Raw genomic sequence first — 13104 nt, forward strand, 5'->3', positions numbered from 1 at the left:
AAGAAATAAAAATTATAATTTTTAAGAAAGATAGAGATATGAAAATTGTTTTGCTTCACGAACATTTTCACGTCTAATTAATTAACTCGTTACAGATTTAATAAGCTGTCTAGTTCCATGTTTTGACAATTGATAACTTTTTTTACGGAATGAAATGACAGTAAATAATTTAAAATAAAATATAAATTAATTATAAGAATAATTAATTATTTAATAAATATGTAAATATTTAAAAAATAGAAATGATTGAAATATAAAAAAAAAATTATCCATCTCTTTTTTAATTTAAAACCATCCTTTATACTAAATGTTTTAGAAAAAATAAGAAATGTTCATGATAATAAAACAAAAACAAATATTAATATAAAGATAAAAAGAAAAAAAATTAAGAAGAGAAAATCCCTTTATATATAAGTATAGATTTTATTACATTATAATTTTTTATTATAATTTCAAATATTATTAAGGATAAAATATAAAAATTTCTTATACATTTTTGTACATTACAGTTTAAATTATTAATTATGCATTTAAAAGTATTTGGTTACTGTAAATTTTAGTCATAAAATAGCTTATGTATTTAAAATATAAATTAATTATTGTAAATTTAATAAAAACTTATATAGTAAAACATTAAAACCCAAAGGAATCAGAAAAAAAATAAAAATTGAGTGGAGGCAAAAACAAAACAAAAGATCTTAAAATCCCGCCTCCTTGAGCCTCCGTTTTGAAACCCTCATTCCACCCCGCTCTCTTTCTTTCCCGCCTCTCTCACTCCAATCTCCCTCCTTAAAATCCCTAATCCTCATCTCTCCATTGCAATCTTTCTCTCTCTCTCTCTCCCTCTCCATCTACATCTCTCTCTGTCTTCGATTCTCTGGTTCTCACTCTCTTTTGCCATGAACCGCAGAACCAGACCTAGCATCTCCCAATCCTTCCACAAGTATCTCAAACCCGGCGCCCTTGCTCGAATTCGCGATTCTCGCATCAGCGCCAGATCTCACCGCCTCAACGCCATCCTCCGCCACCAGATCTCCCTCCATCGTCCTCCCTCGCCTTTGCCGCTCCCCGCTGCCGAACAGCCCCAGGCTGCCGCTGCCACCTCCGACTCTGCCTTCCCGTTCTTCGTCGCAAGGATCTACGGCCCGCGCTGTCCGCAGCGCAAGAAACTCATGGCTGCCAAGTCCGTCCTCCTCCTCCCCGTCTCTCCCACTGCTGAATCGCCGGATCTTGTAATCGACGCCTTAGCCGCCGATCTTCTCATCTCGAATTGAGTTAAAATTTATGCGATTCTTATATTGTAGGATGTAGATTGGTTTTTGATGTGCAGATGTAGCACTGTTGTTTAATTATGTGCAAAAACAAAAAGAACCTTACTCAGATAGGCCTGAAATTAATAAAGCGAAATCAATTTTCCTATTTAATATCTGTTTCTTCAGTTTATTTATGTTTTCGCTTCCCGTTAATAATTTTCCTGTTGTGATGACTTCTTTTGAATGCAAATTTTATGTAGAAATAGTTAACTTCAATTTCACTATGTAGATCCTTCTTTAGGATGCGGTAGTTTGATTGCAAATTAAAATATAGAAATGGTTACCTCCAATTTCACTATATAAATCCTCCTTTAGGATGTGATAATAATGGACGCATTGGCTTGTTTTTGACATTAATATCTGCCTGTTTGATGAATTGGTTCGGGACTTAGGGTGTATTGATGTTTTATTTATTGATTCGTTCCTCTGGTCTGTACCGCAGTGAATTAATGTTGACTTTATTATTCTGTTTCAACTAGTAATTAGTGTGTTTATTGTTCTGTTTCAAAGCATTACTACTTTGGTAAGTTAATATGTGATTTTATTGGTTTACTTATTTGTGTCTCTATAATGTTTATGCTTGTAACGCTGTCAAGTAAGTGATGTGCATGTATTTATTTTGTCTCCACTTTGGAGGTCTTATTAATCTGTTTTCTCACTCTGTTGTTGTATTTCTGTGTTTGATAAATCCTTTCCACGCATGTTTTTACCTGGCACACACTTTTGTTTTAGGTAGTTAAATTGATTAAGACATAAACTGTCCCTGAACAATTGTTAGAGATATGGAGCATGTCCTGGGTGTGGGCATTTTGCCAATTTGGTAAGTTAAATTTTGTGGCAACTTAACTGTTAGACTTCCTTGATATTGTGGTCCTGGTTACTGCTACACATAAAGAATGTGGATGCTGGGTGTCATTCTGCTGACGCCTAAAATAGTTTGTTTTAATCTTCAAGTGAACATGTTCAATTAACTTTGCATTCTGGTAGTTTTAGTTAGGAATAGATGGGGCAAGGAAAGGGGCAATTGCTTATAGCCAGAATGAGCATCTCAGGACATGGTTGTAGTTTGAAAAAGATGAGTAGCTTCACACACTTAATTTGGCCAATCTAAAGTTCATGTTTGTGTAACTTGTTAAATTGTCTTCTGAATGCATCTGATCTGTGGCTGCAGCATAGCTGATAGAGATGCATGGATCTCCATCCCTGCATCACATGTATTTCAGCATTCAAGAAGATGTGGCTTATCATAGGTTTGTGACACTTAATTGTGATTGGTTAGTATATTCTGTTTTTAGAAATGTAGTAAATGGTAGATATCACTAGATTGAAGTGATAATACTGATGAAGAGAGAGATGACTAATTAGGGATAAGTTGAGTAGAATAGATATGGCAAGTCATGCATTAATGTAATGCCTCTCCTTTTTCTTTCTATTCCATATTTGTTGATGCGTTGACATTTTTCTTCTTAAATTACTAATCTTTAACAAGTCTAAAGTTCCATTCACCAAAATAAAAACAAGTCTAAAATTTAATTGTTTTTCTTTTATTTATATATTTGTTTAACTATCGTAACATTAATGTGATTATATGTAATGCGCCATTAAAGTATTTTAATTCAAATTCAACAATGTTCTGTGTACATGTTATTATAGTCAAAAGATAACTGTTGTTACTGTAAAAGTTCTTTTTTTCACCCTTAACTATTTATAAATAATTAATGTTATGTTTTTAAAGTTAGTTGATACATAATTTTGAAAATTTGTAATATATAATAGTGTTATTAATAACATGGTTAATACTGACTATACATGTTATTTTATTAAAGATGTTTTCGAATATATGTTCATTAATTTTAAACTTAAATATGTTAAAGATTAACAAGTTTGATTTTGTTTTTTATGTTTTTTTTCTCATCTTTCTAAAATTTAAGATTATTTTTGAATACTTATAAAAGGAGTAAACTTTAGTTTTAATTTATCTATTTCTTTAATTTTATCTTTTCAGAATTTGAAATTATTATATTTAGCCTTTAATGTTTATCTCAATATGTAAAAATAATATTTATTTTTAAAAAATTAAATTTTTTAGAATATCATAAGTTGAATTTAAATTACAAATGTCAGTGGATAGATATAACTTAAAGATAGTTACTTTCTATAGTCCATTACATATATCGCATGACAAGGGGTAACTAAAATGTCTAATTTTACGTTATAAAAATAATTATTTTTATAGGATTAAAGTTGCAATGTATTTATTTTATAGGATTAAAAATATATTTAAGTTTAAACTTTAATAAAGACGGTATAAAATGGAGGTTTATTAAGTTATTGATTCATGTGGTTGGGCATTTTAAACTCTTAATCAATAATTGGGGTTTGATCTTCGATTATGAAATTATAGCTAAAAGTAATATTTTTATCTTAGAATTACGAGATGGTTAAAAAACAAGAACCAATAAAATGGTGGTAGTATTCTATTTGTATGTATGTTTCTAACCACGAGTGAAATCAGCTTCCAATTGTTAAAGGAACGGTGTAATACGATACGAACTAGGTCCTACTTAAGTCCAAAAAATTGCGTAATTTTTGAATTGTGCCTTTTTTTAATATTTAGGACTGGTTGACACTATTTCTTTATAGCAATTAGCCTAAATTTTTTACTAAATCAAACGCTTGAATAAATCATACTGGGTAAAAAACTATATTTGTGTTTTATTTGCATGCACCCTTTTAATGCTTGCAGTGCCTTCAAATGTAACAGGGTGGAATAGATGGGAAGAGAGGGTGAATAATTACAGATTGGGGAGTTACCTAGCAAATGGTTGATTATGCAGCTAGATTGTAAAGTGCATAGATAAAGAGGTAAAATGCATTCATTGAACCATTCCCACTGGTGGAGTCTTGTGTTGTTGCTAGTCTCTATAGTTGACTAACCAACATACTTTAAAGAAGAGTTTACTCTAACTTTAATAAAGGTTTGAATTTGAAGTTAATTTTTATTATATAATTTTTAAGTTAAATTTCTTAAATAATGAATTTTTGAGTCATAGGATTTTTGTAAAGAGAGTGAGAAAGGAGCAGAGACAAATAAGTCACTAAATTGACTACCTTTTTTACAGTTGTTAAAATAAAGTTATTTATTTTAGATTTGTTTTCTTAATTTTTTTACTAGCCTTTTTATTTAAAAAAATAAAAACTGAGTCAAATATTACCTAAGCTTTGTTGATATAAAATACATGGAAAGGAAATATAAAGAAGGAAGAATATAAAGTCTTGAAATTAGATGTTTGCTTATTTGATGTATATTTACCGTAATATATATATATATATATATATATATATATATATATATAAAAGGTATGAATAAATTTATATATAACTGAACAAATTACAAAAAAAAAAACTATATAAATCATAGAAACAACAATAATTAAATAATATAATGTGAATCTAATATTGACGTTAGTCTCTCCCCTCACAGTTTTGTTAAACACTGTCCAATATAAAAGCATTAATAGGAAAATATAGAATAACTGATTTTGTCCTCACTCTTTACCACCATTACCATAGATGAAAAATAATATCTTGAAGAATTTTGTTTTCACAGACCTCCTTTCCCTCCATGACACACTTATTTCGGTCTTCCACACATATTAAATAATATTTTTTATAGCATATTCCACACTTTTTTTTTATTGAAGTAGGCTTTATGTTGTCAGAAATGATTCTTTGCATCTTGTGGTAACACTATACTAATACTAGTCCAGCATAACAAGTATTTCAGATACCATAAACTCTTATATACATAAAAAGAACATGCTCAACCAATTTTACATTAACTTTACAAAAATAAATATTTAGGTATATTGTTAATAGAATAACATTTCTTTTCTATAGCTACTTCATAGTTGATAAAATGTTCCTAACCACCCTCTTGAATTTGGATACTCATATTTTGAAACAAGAAAGATTAAAATAATTTAATATCTATCTATTCACTCTAAAAAAATAGGAAAGAAGTTTATTTCATCGTAATATATAATGGACATGAAAACGTGAAATAAACTATAAAATGGATTGAAAAAAAATTACAAAATGAAAGAATGCATTGTTGTTATATTTTTTTGAAGAGAAAAACTTTCCATCACATTTAGTAAGAGTTGGGATGGGATTGTATTCCACTTCAGTTAAGTGACTTTCAAAGTTATTAACATTATCTTTCTCAAATTTAAAACAGAGGTAGTTATCATCAAATATATATATATAAATAAATAGCATACCCCACTTTAATTGTTAGATGAATTTGTGTTTGAACTCTTAATCTAAAAGCTTATGCAATCTTGGATGGATTACAAAAAACAACAAACTTACTCTCCTTGCTCGCATATTACATTTTGGGTCGCTTGCATACTACATCCTGGTCGCTCGCATACTGCACTCTGCGTCGCTTGAAACAATTTGCTGCCTGAATCTCGTACTCGTTGTCTTCTCGGCAACTTTGATTTCTCAGTGTTTCACATTTACGGATCTTGTTGACGGATTTAGTTTCCTTGTTGCAAAATTTGCGGAAACCCTTGTACAAGCATTCTGTTTCTCTTCTCTCACGATCTGTGCAAGGGAAAAACGCGAGACTCGGTCTTTCAAAGACTCCGTTCATCTCGAGAGGTTGTGCAACTTGAACCTGGAGTAGTGTCGCCAACGGCTGGAAAGTGGGTTGTGGCTGTTTGGGGTTGTTACATTTTTTCCTATATAAACAAGGGTTTCCCTCATCCAAAGAGCACATCTCTCACTCATTCACCTTCTTCATCTTCATCATAGCACAACCGTGCATCTTCATCTTCCTTTCTCCATTTTCTCCTTTTTCACTTTCTCTCTGCTCCTTATTTTATTTTATTATTATAATTTTATGGGTTTATTGGTTTTTACTCTTTTAAGAGTAACTCGCTAGTTTTGATCCTAAATTTTTTTCGGGAAGTTCCTGTTGTATCCTAGGACTTGTGCAATACACCGTGTATAAGTCCTTACGGACAATGATCGCTCACGTATTGGGAAATCAAATTTGTTCGTGTTTTGAAGTCTCTTTACTACAATCGTAAGGACTTATGACTGACAAGAAGGACAAAAACAACAACTATGCTCCGAAAACGTCAAATGTGATTTCCGCAACTCAACCGATCTTTGTGAAACCATTTCCGGATGTCTCCAAAATTGATGATGTTGGCAAGAACGTGTGTTCACCCTTTTATACATGTACGAAGTCGGTTTTGCACTTACGACTTCTAAACCAAACTCAAGCATGACTATGAAACAAGTTGATGATTGGATTCATGCAAATAAGGTATGTCGTCACATCCTACTCAGTGCGTTATCTAATGATCTGTTCAATGTCTATGCTTCTTACAAGGAAGCAAAAGATATTTGAGATTCCCTTATCCTCAAATATACTGCTCAAGACATCGTCAGACAAAGGCTCGTGATCGAAAACTACTATCGCTAAGAGATGATCGAAGGCAAAGACATCAAAATCCAGATAAACAAATATCACAAGCTGCTTGAAGATATCAAAGCTGAAAACATAGCTTTGCCGGATGAATTCGTGTCTGAACTCTTGATCGAAAAGCTTCCACAATCTTGGACGAATTACAAACAACAACGAACTCACTCTGGGTCGCTTGCATACTGCACTTTGGGTCGCTTGAAGCGGTTTGCTGCTTGAATCTCGCACTCGTTGTCTTCTTGGAAACTTCGATTTCTTGGTGTTTTGCATTTACGGATATCGCTGACAGGTTCAGTTTCCTTGTTGCACGATTTGTGGAAACCCTCGTACAAACATTATGTTTCTCTTCTCTCATGATCTGTGCAAGGGCAAAGTGCGAGACTCAGACCTTCGAAGACTTTGTTCATCTCGGGAGGTTGTGCAGTTGGAAGCTGGAGTAGTACCGCCAATGACTGGAACGTGGGTCGTGGCCGTTTGGGGCTGTTACATTTTTTCCCTATATAAACAAGGGTTTCCCTCATCCAAAGAGCACATCTCTTACTCACTCACCTTCTTCATCTCCTTCATAGCACCACCGTGCATCTTCATCTTCCTTTCTCCATTCTCACCTTTTTCACTTTCTCTCTCCTCATTATTTTATTTTATTATTATAATAATTCTGGGTTTATTGGTTTTTACTCTTTTAAGAGTGACTTGCTAGTTCTGATCCTCAGAAATTTCCAGAAAGTTCCTGTTGTATCTTGGGGGACTTGCGCAATACACCGTAGATAAGCCCTTACGGATAGTGATCGCTCACACCTCAGGAAATCAATTTTGTTCGTGTTTTGAAGTCTCTCTTACTACAATAGTAAGGACTTATGGTTGATAAGACGAAAAAAAACAACAACTCTGCTCCAAAAACGTCCAATGTGATTTTCGCAACTCAAGCGATCCTTGCGAAACCATTTCCAGATGTCTCGAAACTTGAAGTCTTCACCGGTCAAAATTTTTGACGTTGGCAAGACTTGCGCAATACATCGTGGAGAAGTCCTTACGGACAGTGATCGCTCACGCCTCGGGAAATCAATTTTGTTCGTGTTTTGAAGTCTCTTTTACTACAATAGTAAGGACTTATGGTTGACAAGACGGAAAAAAACAACAACTCTGTTTCAAAAACGTCCAATGTGATTTCCGCAACTCAACCGATCCTTGCGAAACCATTTCTGGATGTCTCAAAAATTGAAGTCTTCACCGCTCAGAATTTTTGACGTTGGCAAGAACGCGTGTCCACCCTTTTAGACATGTACGAAGTCGGTTTTGCACTTATGACTTCTAAACCAAACTCAAGCACGGTTGTGAAACAAGTTGATGATTCATGCAAATAAGGTATGTTGTCACATCCTACTCAGTGTGTTATCTAATGATATGTTCGATGTCTACGCTTCTTATAAGGAAGCAAAAGATATTTGGGATTCCCTTATCCTCAAATATATTACCGAAGACGTAGTCAAACAAAGGTTCGTGATTGAAAACTATTACCACCTGGAGATAATCGAAGGCAAAGACATCAAAATTCAAATAAACGAATATCACAAGCTGCTTGAAGATATCAAAGCTGAAAACATAGCCTTGCTGGATGAATTTGTGTCTTTACTCTTGATCGAAAAACTTCCACAATCTTGGACGAATTACAAACATCAACGAACTCACTCTCCCTCACTGGCACACTACACTCTGGGTCCTCGCATACTGCACTCGGGGTCGCTTGAAACAGTTTTCGTCTGAATCTTGCACTCGTTGTATTCTCGCCAACTTTGATTTCTCAGTGTTTCGCATTTACGGATCCCGCTGACGAGTTCAGTTTCCTTGTTGCACGATTTGTGGAAACCCTCGTACAAGCATTCTGTTTCTCTTCTCTCACGATCTCTGCAAGGGCAAAGCGCGAGACTCGGACCTTCGAAGACTTCGTTCATCTCGGGAGGTTGTGCAGCTCGAACCTGGAGTAGTGTCGCCAATGGTTGGAATGTGGGTTGTGGTCGTTTAGGGTTGTTACATTTTCCCTATATAAACAAGGGTTTCCTTCATCCAAAGAGCACATCTCTCACTCACTTACCTTCTTCATCTCCTTCATAGCACCACCGATCATCTTCATCTTCCTTTCTCCATTTTCACCTTTTTTACTTTCTCTCTCTTCATTACTTATTTTATTATTATAATATTTCTGGGTTTATTGGTTTTTACTCTTTTAAGAGTAACTTGCTAGTTTTGATCCTCAAAATTTTCCGTGAAGTTCCTGTTGTATCTTGGGGGGATTTGCGCAATACACCACGGATAAGTCCTTACTGACAGTGATCACTCACGCCTCGGGAAATCAATTTTGTTTGTGTTTTGAAGCCTCTTTTACTACAATCATAAGGACTTATGGATGACAAGAGGGACAAAAACAACAACTCTGCTCCAGAAACGTCAAATGTGATTTCCACAACACAACCAATCTTTGGGAAACCATTTTCGGATGTCTTAAAAATTGAAGTCCTCACCGGTCAGAGTTTCCGATGTTGGCAAGAACGCGTGTCCACCCTTTTGGACATGTATGAAGTCGCTTTTGCACTTACGACTTCTAAACCAAACTCAAGCACGACTGCGAAACAAGTTGATGATTGGATTCATGCAAATAAGGTATGTCGTCACACCCTACTCAGTGCGTTATCTAAAGATCTGTTCGATTTCTGTGCTTCTTACAAGGAAGCAAAAGATATTTGGGATTCCTTTATCCTCAAATATATTGTCGAAGACGTCGTCAGACAAAGGTTCGTGATTGAAAACTACTACCGCTGGGAGATTATTGAAGGCAAAAATATCAAAATCCAGATAAATGAATATCAGAACCTGCTTGAAGATATCAAAGCTGAAAACATAGCCTTGACAGATGAATTCATGTTTGAACTCTTGATCGAAAAGCTTCCATAATCTTAGACGAATTACAAACAACAACAAACTCACTCTCTTTCGCTTGCATACTACACTCTCGGTCGCTCGCATATTGCACTCTAGGTTGCTCGCATATTTCTTTCATATATTTTTAAAATAAAAATATAAAGATAAAATTAAAATAAAATAAAATGATAATGAAAGAGGAGATCATATATATATAGTATAGATTCTAGATATTTATTTAATTTAATTTATTTTAGTAAATAAACTTATACAGAGATATTCATGTAGCTGTCATTTTTTTAAGACACAAGTTAAAAGATGAACAATATATGTACATAAACAAATGAAAAAAAATGTGAATATTATTTTAAAAATTATTAAAACTAGCGATATAAAACATATTACTTTTAATGAAATTATACTTATGGAAATATATTACATTTTCAAATACCTGTATATGAACGGTCGAAAACAAATTTCCTTGGTAAAAAGGATTGTATTTTATGAATATGTTGCATTATTGTAGCCATTTTCGATTTATCTGGCGACTTCTAACTTACGACTTATTGGTGGGCTTATGTAGTAAAGAGGGATGTCAAAGTGTTTGTAATAAAAAATAACTTCTAATCTATCAATTTTTGAAAATATAAAATTGTTTTTATTCTATAATTAAAAATAAGAAATTAAAAATTAAAATCTCATTCTAAATAGATAAATCCAGAATACGATCCAGAAAGTATTTTAGAAAAGTGATTAAAAAAAATTCAAAAATATATTTCAGAAATACTATTATCGGTGTTCCGGAAATCTAAATATGAAATTGTATTCTAATATTAAAAACTAAAGAGGGTCTTTTTGTATTTTCACATTAATAATAAGGTGCATGTTCATAGGAAGTAAAATCTCACTGGTTATAAACCCCTACTTTTTTCAAAAATATCAAAATTACCTTTTATAATTTTAGGTGTTTCTGGAATAATGGTTTCGTAAGGAAAGAATATTTTCAGAATAAAGATAAAAACTCATTCCAGAACATCTTTTCTAAACACATTTTTTTTATTTCCGAATTTATAAATCTGGAATTCATAAAACATGTTTTAGAAAAGACGTTCCGAAAATATTTCGGAAAAAACAATTCGGAGGTTATTTTTTAAAGGGATCAAAACAGTCTTTTCCTGAAGTGATGGGGTGCAGGAAGAAATTTGTAGAAGTGCAGGAAGAAGTTGCCTAAACACTATTGGAGCGAAGGCCCATAGTTTTTTATATGTTGGCAACTGCTTCTATATAAACTTTAAAATAATGAAAAAATTGAAAAGTTTAAACTGGAGTTAATTAGCTAAAGTAATTAGTATACTTATTTTTATAAAATGAAAAGTAATAAATAATATTTTTAATTCATAATAAATATTTTTGAAGTGTAATATAAATTTATATTTAAATCAAAACAGATAAATTATTAAGGAAGTTATATATACGAGTAAATAAGAGAATGAGAGAAAGCAATGTTATTACTCTTAGAATTATGTACTCTAATTAATAGTATATAAGTAAATAAAAAATAAACAAAGTGAGATTGAAAAGATAAACCGTTTTATTTTATTTTATTAATTATTATTAGCTATTGCATAGTGCTTATGAGATTTTATCACATGGAAGAGAGCCCCTATGATTTAGAGGTGTATTTTGTTTCACTACAAGACCTCTCACTCATGAACACTAAATTGATAATGAAGATGGTAATTATAGATTAAATTATTATGTGTTTGTTCCCCACAATGGAAAAGAAGAAAAAGTTAAATGATGATTTCTCCTTCAACAAATGAAGCTTCTTGGATTAAAAATCTTTAATAAATTAATAAAAAACACTAAAAGTAGTTTGTGGGCACCCTTAAATAATAGTATACTTTTCACAAACAAATATGTATAATATTATAAAAAATATTTTTTATAGAATATTTAAGGAATACTTCGTCCTAACCAATTCACTAAATTAAGGAAGTAAAATAATATGATTTATATCTTTATATCTATAATTCTTGTTTGTCGTAACACAAATATGAGATTAGAAAGATAAATCATTGTAGTAACAGGTAATAATTATAAACATCGGAAAATAATTTATTTCAAGATAATTGAAAGGTAGAGAAAAAATTGTTGTATCTTAGCTTAGACTACACCAAATTATGGTGATAATTCAATATTTAATTTATTCTCATAAATTGTAATTTTTATGCATACTGAAATATATTAAAACCATGTAATTTTGAATATAAAAAACTGAAGATAGAAAAATAAAATATTTGCTAACAAATTTTATTTGTCAACTAGGCATAAAATATTGATAAATTTGACCCATTACTAAATGTTCATTAATAATTATTTCTCAAATAAATGTTAAGAAAATAATTTGATTACACATTATACTTTTTAATGTTTTTTTAAATAGTGATAACAATAGCATTATGAAAGAGAATTAGTAACAAATAAATGATATTTTAGTACTTAGAAATAACAAAAAATACAATTATCTTTATGATACAACGTTAAAGAATGTAATTTTTTGTTAAAATAAATAAAAAGTTCATAATATTATTTAAAATCCTAAATAAAAATAAATATTTAAAGTTAATTATTGAATTTTGTTTGTTCTGTTTAATTTTTTTTTAATAAGGTCTTAATGTACTTTATTTTTTACTACATAAGTATTTTTTTTTTTTATTTATATTTTTATCTTAAGTCATTATCTTTTCTTCATTTACAATCATTAAAATTTTTATTTTTTTATTATAATTATGTATTTTTTATTGAAACACTACATTAAATAAAGAATATTCATCTTGACTGTAATATTAATATATATAATTAATTAAAATATTTATATAAATATGCAAATAAATAATTAAGAATTAATATAATAGTAATAATAATAATAAAAATCAGGAAGGCCCAAGTCCCTAACCATCAACGTCGTTTCATCTCTGATTATATAAAAAGCTGATTACTTTTTGTCAATTTTTCTGTTGTGCAAATTTCAGGTTTTAATTGGATTCCAAATAAAATAAATTCTTCGATGAGTCAACTTTTAATTATACGAATTTCATAAAAGTAAATATATAATTTATTTAAATAATTGGTTTACTCTTTAAAATAATTTTGTTAGATAAAATAATTCAAATTTATTATTTTATTAAAATATTTTAATTATCATAAAATATAGAAAAAATTATCTTACAATTAAATAATATTTAATAATCCAAAAATGTCATTCGAAATATTTTTTAATGTACATTGGTTGAATTTTAGTCCAAGTTTATAAGATTTTTTTTTGGATAAAGTTTTTTTTATAGCATCAACCAAAATTATTTTAGGTTATTG

The 13104-nt window shown here is 30.9% G+C and overlaps 2 protein-coding genes across 2 annotated transcripts; both read left to right on the plus strand.

Annotated features, from left to right (window-relative positions):
• The first annotated feature begins 899 nt into the window (after nt 1-899).
• Nucleotides 900-1336, plus strand: LOC137834370 (uncharacterized). Its single transcript, XM_068642426.1, has 2 exons — nt 900-1232; nt 1331-1336. Exons 1-2 carry the CDS (start codon nt 900-902, stop codon nt 1334-1336), a joined length of 339 nt encoding a protein of 112 aa, XP_068498527.1.
• A 7877-nt stretch (nt 1337-9213) lies between these two features.
• On the plus strand, nt 9214-9762 carry LOC137834371 (uncharacterized). Its single transcript, XM_068642427.1, has one exon. The coding sequence runs from the start codon at nt 9214-9216 to the stop codon at nt 9760-9762; it is 549 nt and encodes a 182-aa protein (XP_068498528.1).
• The last annotated feature ends 3342 nt before the right edge of the window (nt 9763-13104 follow it).

This window comes from Phaseolus vulgaris, chromosome 5 (genome assembly GCF_000499845.2).
Source record: "Phaseolus vulgaris cultivar G19833 chromosome 5, P. vulgaris v2.0, whole genome shotgun sequence".
Taxonomy (NCBI): domain Eukaryota; kingdom Viridiplantae; phylum Streptophyta; class Magnoliopsida; order Fabales; family Fabaceae; genus Phaseolus; species Phaseolus vulgaris.

Excerpts from the sequence above, each read along its gene's own strand:
- LOC137834371 (XM_068642427.1), top strand. The coding sequence starts at position 9,214 with ATGGATGACAAGAGGGACAAAAACAACAACTCTGCTCCAGAAACGTCA.
- LOC137834370 (XM_068642426.1), top strand. The coding sequence starts at position 900 with ATGAACCGCAGAACCAGACCTAGCATCTCCCAATCCTTCCACAAGTAT.